The 25,101-nt window shown below is 44.7% G+C and overlaps 1 protein-coding gene across 4 annotated transcripts in view; it reads left to right on the top strand.

Moving 5' to 3' along the window:
• Window positions 1-25,101, top strand: part of LOC143981701 (beta-1,4-galactosyltransferase 4-like) — a 181,186-nt gene that overhangs the window by 61,578 nt on the left and 94,507 nt on the right. For all 4 annotated transcript variants that reach the window (XM_077479720.1, XM_077479722.1, XM_077479724.1 and 1 more), the window contains exon 2: window positions 24,449-24,847. In XM_077479720.1, coding sequence (XP_077335846.1) covers window positions 24,589-24,847 — 259 coding nt within the window. In that variant the 5' untranslated portion in view covers window positions 24,449-24,588. The remainder of the gene's footprint in view (window positions 1-24,448; window positions 24,848-25,101) is intronic.

The following is a 25,101-nucleotide window of genomic DNA, read 5'->3' as shown; positions in this document are numbered from 1 at the left end:
CACGTTCGCGCTTCCGGACGTCACTTCCGGTGTCCTTACTGGCCAATTGTGTTCCTACGCGTATCGTCAAATGACTTCATCAGGGAATAACAACTGGGGTAAGGGCGGACGTATAAATAGTGTCAGTAATTAGCAGCCATTTTTGTGAAGTCCATTGTGGCCCCATCTACGGCCATTTTCTCGTGGGCTAATATATATAGAGTAATGGTCAACGGACGTGACAGTGGCAGGAAATGTGCAAGCCTCACTTGCGATCATTTTGTGGGGGTATTTTTTATTGTAGATGATCATTAACTGTTATAGCCCGCTGGGAAATACCCAGGAAACATTATTCTTATTGGCGCAGCCCCAAAGGTAATAACAGAGCAACCCTTCTCATTAGCGCACCTGCGCAATAACGTTCGTTTCTAAAATGACATCTAGCATAAAACAACAAGAAAGAAAAGTATGGGCAATACTGGACGAATATATTAAAATTGAAAGTGATTAAATAAAATCAAAATAAAAGCTACACTAGTAAAACCATAGTCATAAAATTATTATGTGTAAGAGATATCGATAATTATATAAAATCTTAAGATGTGTGGTATAGCATGGCCAATAATTGGGAATCAGCTATTGGCGATATAAATTATCAACAGGTCCATCTAAAAAGCAGTGATGTCTAGGAGGGAGACAGTGATCTAAAACACACTTACGACTATTTACTAGATCACTACCAGTGTATAGACTGAGTGGTATGGGAAAGAATTAAAAGTTATAGCTAAAATTGTGTGTATATGAGATCAACAATATATTGGACTAGGATGTAAGAATTCCATGATAACGGCCATCATAGATGGTCCTAACGGGAGTCATAATCGATCTCCAAGAGTAACACTAAAAACATAGACTAATTAAAAAAAGGGGAATAGAATATATATAAAAATAGAATAGGATAAGATAGAATATGTAAAAATATCAGAATCACTCTGATATGAGCGTTATAGTTTAGTATGAGCGGTAGTCATAATCGATCTCCAAGAGTGACACTAAAAACAGAGACTGAGTAAAAAAAGGGGAATAGAATATATATAAAAATAGAATAGGATAAGATAGAATATGTAAAAATATCAGAATCACTCTGATATGAGCGTTATAGTTTAGTATGAGCGGTAGTCATAATCGATCTCCAAGAGTGACACTAAAAACAGAGACTGAGTAAAAAAAGGGGAATAGAATATATATAAAAATAGAATAGGATAAGATAGAATATGTCAAAATATCAGAATCACTCTCAATTTAGGAGAGGACACCGGAAAGGAGATCCAAAATTCACATAATAGTAATTTTAAAACATCCTAACAAAAGAAGCTTATAAATAATGTAGTCAAAAATCACTAATAAAACAATTAAGGTCAAAATCAATATTGAGTCCCTGGGGCGCAAAAGTGTCTAAAGTGAAAATCCATCTAGACTCTGCCTGACTTAGTGTTCTGACCTTATGGCTCCCTCTCCAATGTCTTTTGTAGGGTTCGATACCCCAAAACATAAGCTGGGTAGGGTCCTTGTTATGGTGTATGCAAAAGTGCCTGGAAACGCTGTGCTTGTCGAAGCCATTAATGATGTTTTTAACATGCTCTTTTATTCGTACCCTTAAAGGTCTTTTGGTGCGGCCTACGTATTGCAAGCCACAACTGCATTGCAACACGTACACCGCTCCCTCGGTATTACAGCATACGAAATCTTTTATTTCGTACGTGTTCCCAGTGCTTGTAGACGTAAAATTAAATTTCTTTTCAGCTGGGCGTTTTGTTTTTAAGCATGCAAAGCACCTTTTACATGGGAAGAACCCTTTACCAGTGAAGAAAGTCAGGCCTGTGGGTGGGGGGTCGGGGACGTTCTTGACTATCTTGTCCCTTAAAGTCATTGCCTTTTTGTACACAAATTTAGGGTATTCAGGCAACAATTCCTGTAAGTGTACATCTAAGCGTAGGATGTGCCAGTGTTTTCTGATAATCTTTTCAAATTTCTTGTGTTGAGCGTTGTAGTTTAGTATGAGCGGTATCCCATCCGTCCCTCGTGCCGGGGTGGTTTTATCTCTAATTAGAGTGGTTCGATCCATATTTTCGACTTCTGTAATTTTCTTTCTAATGTCTTCATTGTCATATCCCTTATTTATGAACCTCTGGCCTATCTTTTCAGCCTGTAGGTGGTAGTCCTTAGTGTTTGTACAGTTTCTGCGTAATCTTATCAGTTGACCCTTAGGAATATTACACAGCCAGTTGGTGTGATGGCAGCTACCTCTTGGCAAGTAACTATTCCTATCGACATTTTTGAAATGGGTCTTTGTATATAATTTGTTATTATTTTGTGTCACTTCTAGATCTAGGAAAGATATTGATCCGGTACTCACTTCCCAGGATAGTTTAATGTTTCTGTTATTAATATTTAGTCCTTCCAAGAATCTAACTAGGCTGGTTGTTTCGCCTCTCCAGAGTATCAGAATATCGTCTATATACCTTTTATATATAGCCAGTTCTCTGGGTCTGTTAGTGTATACACTACATATACAAAACTAACCAAGAACCCCATGTTTAAATGTAGGAAAGAACTTGAGCAGGTAGTTCACCTCGGGCTGAAAAAGGATATCCTGAGTAAAAAAGAAGCCAAATACCTGATTCCAGAGGCATGCAGGACTCCGATTATTTACGCCTTACCAAAAATACACAAGGATAAAATTGATCCCCCGTTTAGGCCCATAGTGAATGGGATTGACTCCCTCACCTCTAGAATGGGGGAATACATAGATAAATTCTTACAACCTGTGGTCACAAAAACCGAAGCCTATCTGAGAGACACGAAGCAGGTATTGCAAATATTAGAAGAACTACCTGAAGAGGAAGGACCCTGGATTATGGCATCAGTTGATGTCTCTTCATTGTACACGGTGATTCAACACTATCAAGCCTGTGAGGCTGTAAAATGGGGCCTAAGAAAGTACAGCACGTTGTCGTGCTCCCAGCGTAAATATTTGGTTAAATGTCTGGACTTTTGCCTTAAAAACAGTTATTTTTGGCATAACCGTGAGTACTTCCATCAAAGAACTGGAGTGGCGATGGGAGCCAAATTTGCTCCCAGTGTGGCATGCTTATTCATGGCCCAATGGGAAGGGGAAGCGGTATACACTAACAGACCCAGAGAACTGGCTATATATAAAAGGTATATAGACGATATTCTGATACTCTGGAGAGGCGAAACAACCAGCCTAGTTAGATTCTTGGAAGGACTAAATATTAATAACAGAAACATTAAACTATCCTGGGAAGTGAGTACCGGATCAATATCTTTCCTAGATCTAGAAGTGACACAAAATAATAACAAATTATATACAAAGACCCATTTCAAAAATGTCGATAGGAATAGTTACTTGCCAAGAGGTAGCTGCCATCACACCAACTGGCTGTGTAATATTCCTAAGGGTCAACTGATAAGATTACGCAGAAACTGTACAAACACTAAGGACTACCACCTACAGGCTGAAAAGATAGGCCAGAGGTTCATAAATAAGGGATATGACAATGAAGACATTAGAAAGAAAATTACAGAAGTCGAAAATATGGATCGAACCACTCTAATTAGAGATAAAACCACCCCGGCACGAGGGACGGATGGGATACCGCTCATACTAAACTACAACGCTCAACACAAGAAATTTGAAAAGATTATCAGAAAACACTGGCACATCCTACGCTTAGATGTACACTTACAGGAATTGTTGCCTGAATACCCTAAATTTGTGTACAAAAAGGCAATGACTTTAAGGGACAAGATAGTCAAGAACGTCCCCGACCCCCCACCCACAGGCCTGACTTTCTTCACTGGTAAAGGGTTCTTCCCATGTAAAAGGTGCTTTGCATGCTTAAAAACAAAACGCCCAGCTGAAAAGAAATTTAATTTTACGTCTACAAGCACTGGGAACACGTACGAAATAAAAGATTTCGTATGCTGTAATACCGAGGGAGCGGTGTACGTGTTGCAATGCAGTTGTGGCTTGCAATACGTAGGCCGCACCAAAAGACCTTTAAGGGTACGAATAAAAGAGCATGTTAAAAACATCATTAATGGCTTCGACAAGCACAGCGTTTCCAGGCACTTTTGCATACACCATAACAAGGACCCTACCCAGCTTATGTTTTGGGGTATCGAACCCTACAAAAGACATTGGAGAGGGAGCCATAAGGTCAGAACACTAAGTCAGGCAGAGTCTAGATGGATTTTCACTTTAGACACTTTTGCGCCCCAGGGACTCAATATTGATTTTGACCTTAATTGTTTTATTAGTGATTTTTGACTACATTATTTATAAGCTTCTTTTGTTAGGATGTTTTAAAATTACTATTATGTGAATTTTGGATCTCCTTTCCGGTGTCCTCTCCTAAATTGAGAGTGATTCTGATATTTTGACATATTCTATCTTATCCTATTCTATTTTTATATATATTCTATTCCCCTTTTTTTACTCAGTCTCTGTTTTTAGTGTCACTCTTGGAGATCGATTATGACTACCGCTCATACTAAACTATAACGCTCATATCAGAGTGATTCTGATATTTTTACATATTCTATCTTATCCTATTCTATTTTTATATATATTCTATTCCCCTTTTTTTACTCAGTCTCTGTTTTTAGTGTCACTCTTGGAGATCGATTATGACTACCGCTCATACTAAACTATAACGCTCATATCAGAGTGATTCTGATATTTTTACATATTCTATCTTATCCTATTCTATTTTTATATATATTCTATTCCCCTTTTTTTAATTAGTCTATGTTTTTAGTGTTACTCTTGGAGATCGATTATGACTCCCGTTAGGACCATCTATGATGGCCGTTATCATGGAATTCTTACATCCTAGTCCAATATATTGTTGATCTCATATACACACAATTTTAGCTATAACTTTTAATTCTTTCCCATACCACTCAGTCTATACACTGGTAGTGATCTAGTAAATAGTCGTAAGTGTGTTTTAGATCACTGTCTCCCTCCTAGACATCACTGCTTTTTAGATGGACCTGTTGATAATTTATATCGCCAATAGCTGATTCCCAATTATTGGCCATGCTATACCACACATCTTAAGATTTTATATAATTATCGATATCTCTTACACATAATAATTTTATGACTATGGTTTTACTAGTGTAGCTTTTATTTTGATTTTATTTAATCACTTTCAATTTTAATATATTCGTCCAGTATTGCCCATACTTTTCTTTCTTGTTGTTTTATGCTAGATGTCATTTTAGAAACGAACGTTATTGCGCAGGTGCGCTAATGAGAAGGGTTGCTCTGTTATTACCTTTGGGGCTGCGCCAATAAGAATAATGTTTCCTGGGTATTTCCCAGCGGGCTATAACAGTTAATGATCATCTACAATAAAAAATACCCCCACAAAATGATCGCAAGTGAGGCTTGCACATTTCCTGCCACTGTCACGTCCGTTGACCATTACTCTATATATATTAGCCCACGAGAAAATGGCCGTAGATGGGGCCACAATGGACTTCACAAAAATGGCTGCTAATTACTGACACTATTTATACGTCCGCCCTTACCCCAGTTGTTATTCCCTGATGAAGTCATTTGACGATACGCGTAGGAACACAATTGGCCAGTAAGGACACCGGAAGTGACGTCCGGAAGCGCGAACGTGACACGCGTTCGTTTAAGTTGTGCTTTTATTATTGTTTTAAATGTGAGTACCTTACCTTCGTTTTATACCCAATAAATTGTGAATACGTACTTCACTATTGGAGTGTTCCCCTTGCTTTCTCTGCATGTTACAACGTGCCCATGGTGAATGAGAGTCCAGGATTACATCACCTACTGAACCTACATTGGACAACAAGCGTCACTTTGGAAATGCTGTTTACCTTACAGCAGTAAGGTAAGGTAATTACTGCACCTAGTGTGAGGATATTATACGCATAGGAGCACTGGTGGAATCCACCCCCTGCTTTTGGAGCACGCAGGATACTGCCTTGTTGATCATCAAATGGACGCATTTTATCACTAAATGGATATGCTCTCCATATAACTATAGTTCACCTTATTTTTGTTTTTGGAATTTTTGCTCAAACACACATTTCACTGCTTATGGACTATTAGTATTTTGTTCAGACACGTGATACACTACACATGGATTATTAGTATTTTGTGTATTCTTTGATCTGTTTTGCACTTTTATAACGACACTCAGTTGTGTTTTTTTTTTTTTTTTTTTTTTTTTTTTTTTCATATCATTTATATATTTGGATATATACTTAATATCATCTCACTGTCATCTATAGAGGATTTTTCATATCAAGTTTTTTGTCAAGCGCACAATGTGACCTGGTTTATTGCACTTTAATATTTATGCACATTGTCTGAGCTTATTTAAACATACAGTTTCACATTTTAGTTTATTTCTGTTTTGGTTGTCACTTGAGTACATGTTAATTTAATTAGATCTAAGTAGTCGGAGCGCAACACCATTTCTTAATCACTATCACTTAATCTGGGGAGGGTGTATACCCCTGCCGGTGTTTTGCTGCAACCCCACTAGTTTTAGGACACATTGGTAGGCGCGAGAATACTTTTACTCTCATATATGCCAGTGATGGCGAACCTTGGCACCCCAGATGTTTTGGAACTACATTTCCCATGATGCTCCACTACGCTGCAGTGTAGTGGAGCATCATGGGAAATGTAGTTCCAAAACATCTGGGGTGCCAAGGTTCGCCATCACTGCTATATGCTATCGAGGAGGAAGAGGGAGGAGACGCAGGGGAAGCCAACGTGAAGCACCAGGAGGAGAAGACCCCGCCCGGGGGATGCCCTAGATCAGTGATGGCGAACCTTGGCACCCCAGATGTTTTGGAACTACATTTCCCATGATGCTCGGGCACTCTGCAGTGTAGTGGAGCATCATGGGAAATGTAGTTCCAAAACAGCTGGGGTGCCAAGGTTCGCCATCACTGCCCTAGATAGTATAAGTGCAGTACTGGTGACCCCCCCCACCAGCCACCACTAAATTCAATTGATCAAAAAGTGTCATGCACACAAATGGGACCTTTTTAATATCCCAGGATAAAACAGCTGTACTTCCAGTAATGTGGTGTACCTCATCAAATTAAAAAAAAAGGTAGCAAAGAAACTTATGTTGGTGAAACGGGACAGAAGTTGCAAAAAAAAAAAAAAAGGATGAATTTGCACAGACACCCCACCAAGGAACATCAGGAGGATGATCTATGTACACTTATGGGACATAATTTATCACAACCAGACCACACTATGGAAGACTATAATGGTTTTGTGCTTAAAGGGAACTTGACAACCACTCAAGAAAGGAAAACTTTTGAACTAAGAGCAAAAATAATAATAATTATTATACAGAATTTATATATGTAGCACTGACCCCCGAAGGAGCGGCTGATTTAATTGGTCTTACCGTTACCTTCTTCACCTCGTGCGTGTCTAGGGGTTTCCCGAGGTAGATGGCCCAAGAACTGCAGAGACTGACACCAGATCCACTCAAAGGAATTTTTATTTGCAAAAAATAGTTAACGAACACAATCTTTCAATGTAGGGTTAGAGGGTTTAGCTAAGACAAGTCCAGGTACTCTTAGTGCTAAGTCAGTATAAAAAAAAACACATCTCTCATATCAGGAAATCCAGAGAATAGCCACTCACAGCTGGATCCTCCACTCTTATTGGATAGTCCTTCTCTCACCAGGTCTAGCAGCCAACAAGGTGTTTAAGTCAGATACAAGTCTCTGCCACAGACTTGGTGTAGAACACTTTAGTAAAACTGAAAGGTTGTAGACAACATGCAGAACACTCGTATGGTATTAGTATCTTGCAGCCGGTCCGACGATGCCACACAAGATTGGATTCACTTGGGGTCCTTCAACTTGTCCAGGCTCTTGTTGAGAAGCCAACCTTTGCGTGGCCTTCTCCCGAAGAGTCCTCCCCTGGATACCTTCACAGTTGCTGGGCCTTTCCACTAACCGAGACGGCACCGGACCCCCTCTGAATCCTTCCTTCAGTTTCCTTACCTCGGCTAGCCAGCCCCGAGGTTTAAAGTCGGGTGGATCCGCACCCCAGGCCATGGCAGTCCTGGGGGCTGGTCAGGAGGACCAGGAGCAAACAGTCAGAAAACACTTCTGGGCTGGAACCCCCGAAACACGTGACATCCACACCTTTAAATACCCTCTCTCAGAAGGCACAGCAAGAGTGACACTCCCACTGGGCTGGTTCTGAGAGAGAATTACCTTAATGCACCCAACTAGACTGCGTTCTAGACCCTGCCATGATGACTAGGGATGGCCGAACAGTTCGCCCGGCAGTCGTTTTGCGGCGAATTTCGGCTGTATGCAGCAGGGACAGTCAGTTTAATCATTAGCTGTTACTATTAGGTCCACAAAAGTCCTTCTCAGGCTTGGAAGGATAAAGTAGTACAGGATATAGTTTTGAGTGCTATTCAAGTTATTGTTCCAGCAGCCTGTGTTTTGTCAGTTTAAATAGGGACAGGAAGGAAGCTGTGTGTGGCAGTGAGGGACAGTCAGTTTAATCCGTAGCTGTTACTATTAGGTCCACAAAGGTTCTTTTCAGGACTGGTATGGTAATAGGCTTGTACACGTATAATATTCTTTCTTCCAAATATAGAAAGAATATTAACACCCGCCGGGAAAAAACGGCCCGACGACTAGCGGCACTTCATTCAACCGCGCCCTGCAATCTTTGGACTTAGTTGATCTATGGAGAGGGACTGTCATCCACAGGGCAGAGATTATACCCATTATTCCCACCCCCACCAGGTTCATTCACGGATTGACCACATGTTTATGCTTAGGCGACACCTACCACTGGTGGAAAAGGCCTCAGTCTTGGCCGTACCGTGGTCGGATCATGACCCTGTCTTGATTGTCTGCCGTTCTATCCTGGATAGACCCCAACTTTCCCCCTGGGTCATGAACGACTTGCTCCTTTCCCATTTAGAAACTACACAGGAGATTATTCGGGCCTCTGAGGACTATTTTCGCGAAAACCTGGGCTCAGTGACCTCGCCGGTGGTCCTCTGGGAGGCCTATAAAGCAGTGTTGCGCGGACGTATAATCGGCCTAGCCTCGGTCCGGAAGAAAACTAGAGAGAAAAAACAAAGGGAGATTGAGTCCCGATTGGCAGAGATATCGGAGAGGTTCAAGCAGTTCCCTACCCAGAGCAACCGCAAGCTACTGGAATGTACCAGATCTGAGCTTGACTTGTGCCTCACTGAGGAGGCCGAGCGGGCACTCCGCTGGTCCCGCCAACGATGGTACCAGAGAGCGAATAAACCGACGCGCATGCTGGCCAACAGACTCCGTACATTTGCCCCCAAAATGACCCCAATTACGCTGAGGGATCGCAATAACGTCCTGTCCGGGAACCCAAAACATGTCTTAGAAGAGTTTGAGTTCCGCCTAGCGAAGCTGTATACGGCATCGGGGGGGGCCTCAACTCAGAGAACGGCGGACTTTCTTGCGGGCCTGCCGCTCCCATCCTTGATGGGGGCTCATGTCACCCTTATGGATAGGGACATCCAACCCTCAGAAGTTCTACAAGCCATAAAAGACCTTAAGGTGGGTAAGCGACCCGGGCCGGACGGCTATACCGCGCTATATTATAGAAAATTGGCACCAGTAGTGACGCCCCATCTGGTGGCTATGTACAACTCGGTGAAGAGAGGCTGTTCTCTTACCCTGGATGTTTTGACGGCAAATGTAGTAATGATTCCGAAACCTGATCGTGATCGCTCATCTTGGGCCAATTTCAGGCCCATCTCACTTATCAATATCGATATGAAGCTTCTGACAAAAATCTTGGCGACACGCCTAAACTCATTTCTCCCTCGTCTGATAAAAAAAGATCAGGTCGGTTTTGTGCCCCAGAGACAGGCTGGCGACGCAATCCGCCGTATAGTGCAGCTCCAACACCTAGCTCACACTCGCTCTCTCGAATCTATGCTTCTCTCCCTCGATATGACTAAGGCTTTTGATACCTTGTCGTGGCCCTACCTTATGTCGGTTCTGCAACGTTTTGGCTTCGGGTCCCCATTTATGTCCTGGATGTCGGCTCTAAACGACTCCCCTAGAGCAAGAGTAAAATATTACGGGTTTGAATCCCCCATCTTTGATATTCGTAGAGGGACCCGCCAGGGATGCCCATTGTCACCCCTTCTTTTTGTACTGGCGCTGGAACCCTTGGCGGAAGCGATAAGAACGCACCCCGACATCAAAGGCATTGAAATAGCCGGTTCTCCCCATAAGATCTCCCTGTTTGCTGATGACATTCTCCTTTTTGTCACTTCCCCTAGAACCTCCCTGCCTAATCTACACGCCCTACTACGGACTTTTGCATCACTCTCGGGGCTTCAGATCAACCCGTCGAAATCTAAAGCGTTGTCGACCAACCTGACCCAGGATCTGAGGGACTTGCAAGCGGCCTTTCCCTACCAATGGGTCTCCTCCTTACCCTATTTGGGAATTTACATCACCTCCACATATCAGGCCCTATATCAGTCCAACTACCCACCACTGTTCAAGCGCTTATCGGATATGCTGACATCGTGGTCATCTTTTCCCCTCTCATGGTTCGGGAGGATATCGGCCATCAGAATGGCATATCTCCCAAAGCTACTATATTACTTTCGGGTCCTCCCAATCCCGATTCCTTCACACATCCTCAATATTCATCAGCGTAGGGTCCTACAATTTATCTGGGGGTCATCCCGCCCCCGTATCAATAGACAAATCATGTTCGCTAAGAGAGCGAAATGGAGGCCTTGCAGTCCCGAACCTAAAAAGCTACTATATAGCAGCCACCATAGCACCCCTCTCTCATCTCCACGAGACACACCAGCTCCCTTTGTGGGCTGCTATCGACCTACTCGACGTGGACCCCATCCCTATTTCCTCCTTACCCTGGCTCCCACCAAAACACCACCCCACGATTGCGGGGCCCTGCATGCTCCACACTTTGAGAGTTTGGGAATCAGTGAAGTATTCGGCAGGGTTGGCTTCTCCCCATCTCCCGCTGCTGCGACTCCTTCGTTGCCCCCTTTTCCCCCCGGGTCTTGATAACTCTGCACAGTTTAAATGGTGGACCCTCAATGGTTTCGTAGACGTTCATTCCTTACTTACTCCTACTAGAATACTACCATTTGCAGCCTTGCGCTCATCTCACGATATACCCTTAAGGGAGTATTTTAGATATCTCCAGATTCATCACTTCCTGCAAAGCCTCATCAAGTCACCGGTTGTCACCGTTCGAGAGCATCTGCAGATCCAGACCTCATTCTCCTGGTCTGATTTCTTTAATATATACAGCCTTGATCTCCGGGAAGAAACCCCCGGTGCGATCCTATCACCTGCAGTGGGAGAGGGACCTGGGGAAACAGCTAGATCCGGAGGATTGGCAGGCGATGACCCTAACCTTGTCAAAATGCTCATGCAATGTTACAATCCTAGAGAACGCCTATAAGGTCCTGTACCGGTGGTATTACACCCTGACGCGCTTAGCCCGCTTTGTTCCCACCTGCTCCTCTCTCTGTTTCAGGGGGTGTGGCCAGGAGGGTACAATGGCCCATATTTGGTGGACGTGCCCGAAGGTGTGCAGATTGTGGGTCAGGGTTTACGCGTTACTCCGCAGTTTACTCCGGGTGAACCTAAAAAGGGATCCTTTCGAGGCTCTTCTCGGGAAAGCGATACCAGAACTACTACGGTCAGAATGGCAGTTGGCACAGCATCTTTTTACCGCAACTAAGCTGACTATAGCGCGAGCATGGAGAACCCCGGCCCTCAGCTTTGAGGCAGTCAAAAACCGTCTGAATGATGTCATGGTCAATGAAAAACTGTCTTCTGTTCTCTCCGATACTCATACCAAATTTCTTAGAGTCTGGCAACCCTGGATAGCGTACCACCACTCTCCCAGATTTGATACCACCTTGCTGTCACTGTAGGAGCCTGGTGGGACACACCCCGTGGGCCCATCGCCCCCCCTCCTCTTTCTGCTTCCCTCTCTTCCCTCCAGACCCCCCTATCCCTCTGTGGCTCTCCACACCTTCTGTCCCCTCCAATCTCCTCTTGCCCCTTGACTTTCCCCCTCCTTCCTTCCCTCCTTTTTTTTTTTATTTCATCCTTCAACTACACCAGATATGATCATTATAGGCTTTAGGCATACTCCAGGCCGTGTTTATGTTACATATATGTGAAAACCCAGGGTCTGTTTTGATCCAGGGAATGTGTACAAGGTTACCTGGTAATTTTGCTTTAATTGTACTAAACTGCAACTTCCTGTACCGACATCCCACTGTAAGCCTATTGTACTGATCCATAATATTGTTACTCTGCAATAAAAACTTTTGTAAAAGAAAGAATATTATACTTGACTGCTGCCCTTCTGCTGCAGCAGTCCTTTATCAGTATAGCGACTGAGGTACAGTCTGCTAATCATTCACAACCTACTAGTTCCACAAAGGTCCTTATAAGGACTGGTAAGGTATAGGGTACTACAGTACATAGGGTTGAGTGAGGTACAGTCTGCTATTCCTTAAGGACTGGTATAGGTCCACAATTTTATATAGGGTTGAGGTACACTACTGCTGACTGCTGCCTGCCCTTCTGCTGCAGCAGTCCTTTATCAGTATAGGGACTGAGGTACAGTCTGCTAATCATTCACAACCTACTAGTTCCACAAAGGTCCTTATAAGGACAGGTAAGGTATAGGGTACTACAGTACATAGGGTTGAGTGAGGTACAGTCTGCTATTCCTTAGGGACTGGTATAGGTCCACAATATATAGGGTTGAGGTGCACTACTGCTGACTGCTGCCCTATTCTGCAGCAGTCTTTTATCAGTATAGGGACTGGGAGTTTTGTCACAGGGTCATTTAAAAAATGACAGGCAGAGGAAGAGGCAGGCCCTTCCGCAGGGGTGGTAGGAGTAGGGCAGGAGCAACAGGCTTGAGCCAAAGTGGGAAGTTGCAGAAGGTGCATTCAATTACTTTAAAGGACGCACCAGACTTGGTTGAGTGGCTCACTCAGCCTTACTCTTCTGCACCCTCCTCAGCCTCTCGATCGGCACCCTCTTCTTCACTCTCTGCTATGTGCACCCCCAAAGACACTACCACCAACAACACCACCACCACCACCACATACCTTCCGTTTGAGTCACAGGAATTATTTTCCGATCCATATCAAGACATTTCTGATGCGCAGCCACTCTTGGTATTGGATCAGGTAGAGGAGGTAGCAACAACCGCCACTCAGCAGTCTGACGACAGTACCCAGATCAGCCCAAGGAGGAGGTTGGTCCCCGGTGTTGCTGCCTACTCCGAGATCTCTACTTATAGCGGTGGGAAAGGTGACGTCGATGATGACGTGTCTAGTGATGTCACGTGGGTGCCCACAAGAGAGGAAGAGGAGGGGAGTTCAGAGGGAGATATGGACCAGCAGATAGGGAGGAGAAGCAGGAATAACTTACATTGCACAGGAGGGACAAAGCAGACTGCTAATGTATCAGGAGCGAGTCATCGACCATGAACGGTCACATTTGGCGCTCCCAGGACGCCGGCACATGGCTCCGCAGTGTGGGCTTTTTTTAACGTGTCTGCTGCTGACAATAGCGCTGCCATCTGCAATCTTTGCAGTCAACGCATTAGTCGCGGTAAGCCCAACACTCACCTAGGGATGACCGCCTTAAGAAGGCACATGAGCAGCCATCACCGAGCCCAGTGGGAGCAACGGAAGACACAAAGCCACACTCCAGGCTCTCACCGTCCAGCCTCGTCTTCTTCTTCTCCTTCTCCTCTCTCCTCACAATTGTCCTCCACTCCACCTTCCATCACGCCAAGCTCACGTTTTTCTGCAAAAAGGCAGGCTTCCGTGGGCCTAATGTTCGAGAGTAAAAAAATGATGGTGCCGTATAACCCTCTTGCCCAACGGTTGACGGCTGGCTTGTCAGAACTGATAGCCCGCCAACTACTGCCATATAAACTGGTGGACTCGGAGGCCTTTCGAAAATTTGTGGCCATTGGAACACCACAATGGAAGGTCCCAGGAAGGAAGTGTTTCTCACAGAAGGGCATCCCAGAGCTATATGGCCATGTTCAGCGGCAAGTGAATGTATCTCTGGCACACAGTGTCGGTGCCAAGATACATCTGACCAGGGACACGTGGTCTAGCAAACACGGGCAGGGAAGGTATATAACTTTTACTGCCCACTGGGTGAACCTTCTGACAGCCGTCAAGCATGTAACCCGCGGCACCCGTGCAGATTTGGTTTTACCGCCACGGATTGCATGCAGGCCTGGCTCTTCTTCTCCTCCTCCTCCTACTCCATCCTCCTCCCTCTCCTCCTCGGCTGACTCCTCCTTTTCCGCTGCTAGCGTCTCTTCCGCTGTGCCGCCCAAGCTTCCCAGAACCTATTCGACATGCCAGGTGAGACGTTGCCATGCCGTGCTGCGTCTGTTGTGCCTGGAAGCCAAGAGCCACACTGGCCCGGCACTCCTTTCAGCTTTGCGTTCACAGGCAGATCAGTGGCTAACACCGCTCAATTTGACAGTTGGTAAAGTGGTGTGTGACAACGGTGCCAATCTGCTTAGCGCATTGAAACAGGGCAAAATTACGCACTAGCCATGCATGGCACACGTCTTAAACTTGGTCATGCAGCGATTCGTTGTCAGATACCCTGGGGTCCAGGACATCTTGCGGCAGGCAAGGAAAATCTCGGCCCATTTCAGAAGATCTTACACGGCCATGGCTCGCCTTGCTGACATTCAGCGGCGACACAATCTGCCGGTGAGACGTCTTATTTGCGATTGCCCGACGCGATGGAACTCAACCTTCTATATGCTTGATAGGCTGCTCCAGCAGAAATGTGCAGTTAACGTCTACCTGTATGAACTCTGCGGCAGAACAGGTTCTGGGGAGCTGGGGTTTTTTTCACGCGCCAGTGGCTGCTCATGCGCGACGCATGCAGACTTCTGTGCCCATTTGAGGAGATAACCAAACTGGTCAGTCGCAGCCATGGCGCCATCAATGACATGGTACCTTTATGCCTTCTTTATGGAGCGTGCATTGCGTCGTGCCATTGATCAAGCTGTGGAGGAGCAGGAGCGGGAAGATGAGGAAATCGCAATGCTGGATGAATTCCCAGGGGGGGCTACTCTATCTGAGACAAGTCAACAACAGGAGTCTGAAGAGGAGTCAGAGGAGGATGGTGACGGGGCGGATGAGGAGGAGCAAGAAGAGCATGCTTTAAACCTTTCTGGTATCCCTGTTGTTGTGCGTGGATGGGGAGAGGAGAATGAAGAGGACGACATTATCCTGGATGATGAGCAGGAGCCAGGCCACCACACCGCTTCCAGTTTAGTGCAAATGGGGGCATTCATGCTCCAGGGTTTTAATAGGGACCCCCGTATAAAAAGCATAAGGGTCAAGGACCAGTACTGGGTGGCAACGTACTTAGACCCCCGGTACAAACACAAAATGGCGGAAATGTTACCGCCGTCACAGAGGGCTGTCAGAATGGAGCACTTCCAGGTCTTGCTTCGAGAAATGCTGCATTCTGCTTTTGCGTGCGCTGGCAGAGGAGCAATTCCCACTCCCAGAGAAGTAGTTGCGGGTACTAATCCAACAGCGCCTGCAAGAAGAGGCCGGTTTGAAGATGTGTTGGTGATTTCGGATATGAGGTCTTTCTTTCAGCCGACCCATCGACAGGTGTCATCCGGATCCAGCATCAGGGAACGCCTAGACCGTCAGGTGTCCGACTACATCGGGTTAACGGCCGATGTGGACGCTCTGAGGAGTGATGAACCCCTGGACTACTGGGTGGGCAGGCTTGACCTCTGGCCAGAGCTTGCCCAATTTGCAATCGAACTGTTGGCTTGCCCCTCGTCCAGTGTCCTGTCCGAAAGGACGTTCAGCGCAGCAGGGGGGATCGTGACCGATTAAGCGTACTCGCCTAGCTCACGACAGTGTTAACTACCTCACATTTCTAAAAATGAACGAGGCATGGATCTCGGAGGAATTCAACACATGTGACCAGTAGACCATGTATCTGTCTCTAAACGATTTTTTTAATCGAGCACACAGACCTTCTTTCTTCATTTGGCTCACTTCCTTGTCCAAAAAAAGCACACCGTACTATATGCCCGTACCCTCCTGTTTGAAGAGGTTGAGCGGTGTCATATTTCTACTGGGGCTGCTTATTATGAGGGGCTCCCACCATCCCTGTGCTGTGCTGACTTCCTCCTGGGGCTGCTTATTATGAGGGGCTCCCACCATCCCTGTGCTATGCGGACTTCCTCCCGGGGCTGCTTACGGTGCAGGTGTCGGTGCTGTATATCACGGTGCAGGTGTCGGTGCTGTATATCACGGTGCAGGTGTCGGTGCTGTATATCACGGTGCAGGTGTCGGTGCTGTATATCACGGTGCAGGTGTCGGTGCTGTATATCACGCTGCTGGTGATCATCTGCACCCTCTTCTTTGCCTACCCTGACCTTCCCTCTCTTCCATTGCCTTCATGCGCTCCACAGTCCTGAATTGTCACAATTTCACATATAAAAAAGAATGCTTGTAGTTGTCGATCCCAGATTCACCTCATACATGTGTTATGTCATTGGCCATGTGGTGGGACTATGTTTGCACAGCTAGTAATTATTTTGTGGCTGCAAATTTGACCTGTAGGTTTGCAAAGTTCGCCTCCCATTGAAGTCAATGGGGCCAGCCGCGAACGTTACGGTTAGCGAACTATCGGCCGCGTTCGCGAAACGTCCCGGCGGAAGTTCGTCCATCACTAATGATGACAGCGCCACCTTTGGTCAGGCAGAACACCAGGCAGTCCAGCTAGACTGGTGCCGAGGTCTAAATTTAGAATAATTGAACCCAAAACCAAACTGCGGTTCAAGGGTAAAGTTAAATGACAAAACACATAGCGCATGCTCTTCAGGAGCCGGCGCTACATATAGTGGCAACAGTTTGCGGAGTTCTTTACAATGTTGAGGGGGGACAGCACAGTTACAATACAGTTCAATGCAGAAGGGACAGGAGTGTTTGTGGAGCTTGCATATTAAAGGGGGGGTGGTACGAAAGGTAATAGCTGCGGGGGGATGGTCTGATGGGGGTAGTTCTTAGGTGGGTGAATAAATGAGTAATTCAGGGATTGCCTAAAGGTGGACAGGGTAGGGGCTGACTGGACATACCGGGACAGGGAGTTCCAGAGGATGGAAGAGGCTCTAGAGAAGTCCCGGAGGCGAGCATGGGAGGAGGAAACAAGGGAGCTAGAGAGGAGGAGGTCCTGGGAGCAGCGGATGGGATGATTTGGGCGATATCTGCAGATAGGGTTGGCGACAATGTTGTGGATGGCCTTGTATGTTGTGGTTAGTATTTTGAATTTTATACGGTAGGGTAGGGGAAGCCATTCAAGGGATTGGCAGAGAGAAACAACAGTATGTTAAAATCTTTTTAGCTTTTTTTAAACTTTTAATTATTTTTTTTGTTTTTTAAGATTTTTTAATTTTTAATTTTTATTTTTTTTGCATACACTCATTATAGCAATCACATTACATGAAGAAGGGGACACGCCTGGAAAGCTTGTCCTAAAATGTTGGATGTTCGTGTAAATAACAGTATCACGGACAGTAATCAACTGATCTTTTACAATAGTATACAAATACAAAAGCAATGTTTTTTTTTTTTTTTTCAACTAAGGACCATATTAACAGTTTGTTCATTCTCATAAGAAACAACAAAAAGTCTCTACCCTGGGATTTCAAATTTTCCTGTCCATGTGGTCTAAAATGAGTGTTGATTTGTCGCCATTACCAATAGAAAATTCTACCGGTGTATGGCCAACCAACAAAAGAACAATTGTGAAACTTAATTTTTGTTAAAATTTTCAAAGCTTTAAAAAGTTGCTGTGGTCTTGAATCCTGAACCGGTTGACCGCACTGGGCGGCTAGGCTCCACAAGTGGCTGTGTATTTCTATATCTTCCCCACCCAGGATGCGTCTTTTATTGGTTTCTGGGCCTGGGATGGATGTCTACTCCCTGCTGGAACCTACTCTGTAATTAGTATTCAGGGGAGAGAATGGGAAGAATGTCGGCTGCTTGTTAAGCTGCACAGCTGTGTTGTCCCTTAATGATGAAATGCTTTCCTTTGTGCACCGCTCTGCTTGTTTTGGAAGGACTCGTGTATTGGTGACATTTATTTTTAATCAATTAGCTGAATAGTTTTCTGTACGGCAAAAGAAAAAAAAGGACTTCACGCTCCTCAAGGTTGAAATGCAGCAGCTGGCTGCAGTATAAGTTATGTACAGTGCCTTGAAAAAAGTATTCATACCCCTTGAATTTTCCAGTTTGTCACGTTACAACCAAAAATGTACATGTATTTTATTGGGATTTCCAGGGATATGCAATTAGCGGACCTCCAGCTGTTGCAGAACTACAACTCCCATGAGGCATAGCAAGACTGACAGCCACAAGCATGACACCCAGAGGCCGAGGCATGATGGGATTTGTAGTTTTCCAACAGCTGGAGGTCCGCTAATTGCATATCGCTGTGCTAGACCAACACAAAGTGGCACATAATTGTGAAGTGGAAGGAAAATGATAAAATGGTTTTCAATTATTATTATTTTTTTTTTTTACAAATAAATATGTGAAAAGTGTGGGTGGCATTTGTATTCAGCCCCCTTTACTCTGATACACCTAACTAAAATCTAGTGGAACCAATCCTTTTCAGAAGTCTCCAAATTAGTAAATAGAGTCCACCTGTGTGTAATTTAATCTCAGTATAAATGCAGCTGTCCTGTGAAGCCCTCAGAAGTTTGTTGGAGAACATTAGTGAGCAAACTGCATCATGAAGGCCAAGGAACACACCAGACAGGTCAGGGATAAAGTTGTGGAGAAGTTTAAAGCAGGGTTAGGTTATAAAAAAAAATAAAAAATACAATATCCCAAGCTTTGAACATCCGTTCAATCCACCATCCGAAAATGTAAAGAATATGGGACAACTGCAAACCTTTAGATTTGGTGTGTATCTACCACAGGGTGGTCCTGAGGATACATTGCAAAATAAACATGCCACGTCCCGATATGCAACCTACCAAGACACAGCCATCCACCTAAACTGACAGGCTCGGGCAAGGAGAGCATTAACCACTTCAGCCCAGGAAGATTTGGCTGCTCAATAACCAGGCCATTTTTTGCGATACAGCACTGCGTCGCTTTAACTGACAAATGCACGGTCGTGCCTGATTGCATACAAATTGAAACTCTTAAAGAGGAAGTAAACCCTGATGGGTTTACTTCCTCTTTGTTTCCCTGGAAAGGCAAAGCATAATGGGCTACTATGCATCACGTAGTAGCTCATTATGTGTCACTTACCTGACACAGGTGCCTGCGATGGCCCCGAATTCCTCACCGGCTGGAAGCGTCCATCTTCCTTCCGGGGTCACAGACTCTGTGACTGGCCGGAGTCACGTGACATCTAGCAATTGGCTATTCTATCCAGTTCCCATCAGGACTCGTAGATCATTTATTATCATGCAGAAGCAACTTTGTTTGGGTTTGATTGATTTTGCTTCTTGTCTCAAGCCCGTATTATTTGTGGGACAGTATTAAAGCAGCTTGCCTTTTTCGGGTATCTATCTATCTATCTATCTATCTATCTATCTATCTATCTATCTATCTATCTATCTATCTATCTATCTATCTATCTATCATTTCTCTTTTTTGGTAGGCTAGACATAAATGCATTGATTCTTTGTTTTTTTTTTCTTCTGTTTTGATTTGTTTAAAGGTAACATGATATTTTGTCTACATAGATATTTTGTTTATGGACTCCCCCCCCCCCCCCCCCTTTATGTATTTATTTATTTTGAGGTCTGTCAGTGTTTTGCATGTGTATACACATTTTAAACGTTGCAATGTTTTTGACATGCCAGCTGAAATGTTTTTTCTTAAGCAGGTGGTTTTGGGTGTGCCTGTTTTGGGTTTACGCCACAAATAGCCTGCTTAGTGAATGCTACTTTTGTTGTGAGAAAGCTATCGCTTGTGAAACGCGTAAACTGCTTGTCCAGTGTTTGATATACTTGTGACAACAAAGGTAAATCAAGCAAGATGATTTTTGGAAATCTCAGAGTGCGACCATTTCTGTGTCTCGCCACCCCCCCCCCCCAAATATTGGCCACCCACCACCACTGTGCTTTAGCCACATGCGCCAGAGGCTAAAAGCCCAGTGTGCATTTCCCTTAAAGCGGAACTAAACCCTCCTATCTGTTGAAGGTGCCATCTTAGTCTCTATTTAGGTCTGCAGTTGTCATTAGGGTTGCACCGATCGGTGCCGATATGAAGTATTTGCACAAGTATTGGTACTCGTGCAAATGCACCGATACCTGAAACCGATACTTTCAGGCTCGGCTCTTTGAGCTGTCAGTGGGTCTCCCCTGTGTTAACCACTTAAAGACTAGCCACCTTTTGGAATTTAGGTATTTACATGTTTAAAACAGTTTTTTTTTTTTTTTTTGCTATAAAATTACTTGGAACCCCCAAACATTATATTGTTTTTTTTTTCTAACACCCTAGAGAATAAAATGGCGGTCATTGCAATACTTTTTTTTTTAACACCGTATTTGCGCAGTGGTCTTACAAGCGCACTTTTTTTTGGAAAAAATACACTTTTTTGAATAAAAAATAAGACAACAGTAAAGTTAGTCCATTTTTTTTTATAGTGTGAAAGATAATGTTACGCCGAGTAAATTGATACCCAACATGTCACGCTTCAAAATTGTGCCCGTCCGTGGAATGGCGTCAAACTTTTACCCTCAAAAATCTCCATAGGCGATGTTTTAAAAATTCTACAGGTTGCATGTTTTGCATTACAGAGGAGGTCTAGGGCTAGAATTATTACTCTCACTCTACCGATCATGGCAGTACCTCACGTGTGGTTTGACCACCATTTTCATATGCGGGCGCTACTCACGTATGTGTCTGCTTCTGCGCGCAAGTTCATCGGGACGGAGTGCGTTAAAAATAAATTATTATTATTCTACTTTCATTTTATTTTTTCACTTAAAAAAAAAATAAATAAAAATTGGGTCACTTTTCTTCCTATTACAAGGAATGTAAACATCTCTTGTAATAGAAAAAAAGCAAGACAGGTCCTCCTTAAATATGAGATCTGGGGTCAAAAAGACCTCACATCTCATATTTGGATTAAAATGCAAAAAAAAAGTAATTTGAAAAAAATGACAACAGAAAAATGTGCCTTTTAAGAAGTATGGGTAGTTAGCCCTGCTATGGTATGGAGACGGCGGGGCCATCTTCCCCTCACTCTTCTCCATACACAGGCACGGAAAGGTCCCGATTGCCTCCGCCGCTACCGACGGCTCCGGTAAGCGGCAGAGGGCATGGGAGAGCGGCGGGAGGGGGTGGCACCTCTTCTGCTGCCAATAACGGTGATCTTGTGGCGAATCCACCACAGAGACCACCATTACCATACACAGAACCACCGGCTCTAAAGAGGGATACCTCGGTTGTGGCAGCAGCTGCTGCCGTTACCGAGATATCCATCTTCAAACTGCGTATATCTACATGAGTCGGTTGGTAAGTGGAAATCCGGTAATTAGAGCTGTCAAAAAAAAAAAAAAGAGCAGCCAGCAATGTTTATTACCAACATTGCTCAGCCCTGAAACACTAAAATAAAAAGAAACATTGTTTCCTTTTGTATATTTCTGTTTCTTCATCTGCAGAGCTAAGGGATGAACAAATGTTCCTCTGTTTTTACCCCTTAATGAAGCTTACGGAGTTACATAGTTACATAGTACATAGTTACATAGTACCATAGTACCATAGTACATAGTTACATAGTACCATAGTACATAGTTACATAGTACCATAGTACATAGTTACATAGTTACATAGTTAGTAAGGTTGAATAAAGACACCAGTTCAACCTGAGTGTCTACAATTGTCCCTATCCCTGTACATTTCTCACTCGCATCGACCCCTACCCTCAAGGAGCCCACAATCCAAGGTCCCCATTCATATACTAGGGCCAATTTTGGACAAAAGCCAATTCACCTACCAGCATGTCTTTGGAGTGTGGGAGGAAACCGGAGTACCCGGAGGAAACCCACGCAGGCACAGGGAGAACATGCAAGCTCCAGGCAGGTAGTGTCGTGGTTGATTTAATTCACACTTAATTTACTCTAATCAGCCTTAATTCCCTATTCTCCTCCATTTAATTTATTATTTTCCTGCTTTTTTTTTCTCCATGTCTATTTTATAAACGATAAACAATTAACTTTTTTTTTTTTTTTGTTTGCTTTGTTAGTAAATATTTTTACACATATATATTTACACGTTTTATATTGAAAAAGCCCTAAATTTAAAAACAAAAAACAAACATTTATTTCATTTGTAAATGACTTTTCAATGCTTTGTACCACTGCTGACAGCTGAAGTTAAAACAGTTGCGGGAGGTATCGGTAATTGGAATCAGCAAGTACTAAATAAAAAGTATCAGTACTTTTACCAGTCATGTCAAGGGCAGGGGTTCGCATCCTCTGATAGAGCGATAATCCAATGATTGCATGAGCGTACCCGATCAGGAGAGAGAGGCGGCAGAGGGTACTAATTGTGGAACGTAGCAGACCACAAAACTGCTGAGTGTAACTGTCTTTACCAGAGGTGCATATCCACTTAGGAATGGACTATTGGAGGAGTGTTCCGGAGGCAGCATTGAGACCCAGGTGCCACAGAGACGCACTGTAGGCACAGGGGTGCACTGGACACACTTGTGGATGCAGGGTGACACTGTGGTGCATTTGGAGACATGGGGACTCCCTTGGTGATGAGGGACACTCTTGGAGGCATAGGGTGCACAGCAGAGCACGTGGTAACGCAGGGCACACTTGGAGACAAGGGGAGCACGAGACACAGGGCACACTTGTGGATGCAGAGCCAGGGTGACACTCTGGTGCGTTTGGAGACATGGGGACTCCCTTGGTGATGAGGGTCACTCTTGGAGGCATAGGGTGCACAGCAGAGCACTTGGTAACGCAGGGCATGCTTGGCGACAAAGGGAGCATGAGACACGGGTGCACAGGGCACACTTGTGGATGCAGTGTGCACTGTGGTGCATTTGGAGACATGGGGAGTCCCTTGGTGATGAGGGACACTCTTGGAGGCATAGTGTGCACAGCAGAGCACATGGTAACGCAGGTCACACTTGGAGACAAGGGGAGCACAGGGAGCACTGGGGTGCATTTGTAGACATAAGGGTGCCCTTGGTGACATTCTGTGCTTGGAGGCTTGAGGCACACAGGGGAGCAGTTGGTAACGTAGGACGTACTTGGAGACATGGAGGCACACTGAGAACCGGCACACCTGGAGACAGTGTTTTTGGAAGAACGAGGGGGCACTTGGTGACACATTGTGCCCTTGGAGGCATGGGATGCACAGAGGAGCACTTGGTGACATCGGGCACACGTAGAGACATGGAGGTACACTAAGAACGCTTAGGGCTGGAGGCTAGCACAAAGGACAGGCATGGGGATGAAGGTAAGAATCTTGCAGCGGGGGGGGGGGGCTCAGATTAAAGTGGTTGAGATAGAAATGAAAGGCATCTACAACTCATGATACATTAGTGTTATGGTCAGCGGGAAGAATGGTCCTTTACAATTGTGGTCATTGGGAAGAATTACCTCCTGAGCCCTTGTACACACGGTCAGACATTCTGACAACCAAATCCATTGGATTTTGTCTGAAACTGTTGCATACACACGGTCAGACAAAGTTGTCGGAAAATCTGATCGTTCAGAACGTGATGATGTAATTTTGTTCCAACGGGATTACGTTCAGGCTAGTAGCCAATAGCTTTGGTCTAGGAATTTGATCTGAACATGCGTGGCACTTTGCCCGATCGGAATTCTCTACACACAATCTAACAAAGTCCATTCGGATCATGTTGTCGGAAAATTTTATAGCCCAGCTCTAAAAAGTTGTCCATCAGATATTCCGACGGAAACAGTCCGATGGAGCCCACACACGGTCGGATTATCCGACAATACGGTCCGATCGGACATTGTCCATCGAAATATCCGACCGTGTGTACAAGGGTTTACAGACAGCTAAAAAAAAATCAATGGTGTGAGTGGGAACTTATACCGAGAGGCAGAAATTGCCCAACGCTGAAGGAACCTCTAGCAACATCTGGAGGAACCCTGGTTGAGAATCACTGATTTAAACTCTAAAATGTAATCTAAATTCCTGCAAGGCTTGATTATCATCCATTCTTCCTTTTTAGTGGTCAACAAACATGCTTTTGCATTGCTGGAAAGCACTCATTTCATCTTTCTCTCTCCTTCTTTCAGGTTGGATTCTCAGTGTGTTGGACATGAGCGATGAGCCCTGCCCTGAGGACAGACTGCTTGGTGATCGACCCTCGAAGATGAGATGACCTGACCTAATTTTCAATTTGATATTGGCGGTGCAGCGATTCGGGGGGCCAGCGATGGGACTGGGTAGCAGCATTGGCAATTTCTTCTGTAGGATAAGACTGCTGCTGTTCATCGCTGTGTGTTTGATGATAGTTGGCTGGGCCAGCTTCTACTTGCGGGACAGCACACATTTTACCCACACGTATAAGGTGCCGGATCATTTCTGGAGGTGTCCGCCACTTGATAGGAGGTCGGAAGACAAAACTCCATCGTCTGTGGAACAGATTGTCAAAGACGAATCAGAAATTTGCCCTGCTCTGTCTCCAAATCTGAGTGAGTACACTACGGTGTTCTGTTATTGAAGGTGTAAGGTGCAGCGCTCTCAACAGAAGCAATCTAATCCTAGTGTGCAGCACAGGTGCCAAGGCTCAGTGTGTCATCTCACACTGAATACAATATATAAGAGAGAAGAGCCGGCAACTCCAAAGTCCTTGATGCAAAAATGTATTGGCTACATATGAGCATTAAAAAGCAAACGGCTGACGTATTTTGGCGTGAGCCTCAGTCATAAATATGACCAAGGCTCA

Source organism: Lithobates pipiens, unplaced genomic scaffold, assembly GCF_037356315.1.
Source record: "Lithobates pipiens isolate NorthernLeopardFrog02 unplaced genomic scaffold, aLitPip1_a1.2 Scaffold_16, whole genome shotgun sequence".
Lineage (NCBI taxonomy): Eukaryota > Metazoa > Chordata > Amphibia > Anura > Ranidae > Lithobates > Lithobates pipiens.
The sequence above is the reverse complement of the archived record's forward strand: the minus strand, read 5'-3'. Positions and strand labels throughout refer to the sequence as shown.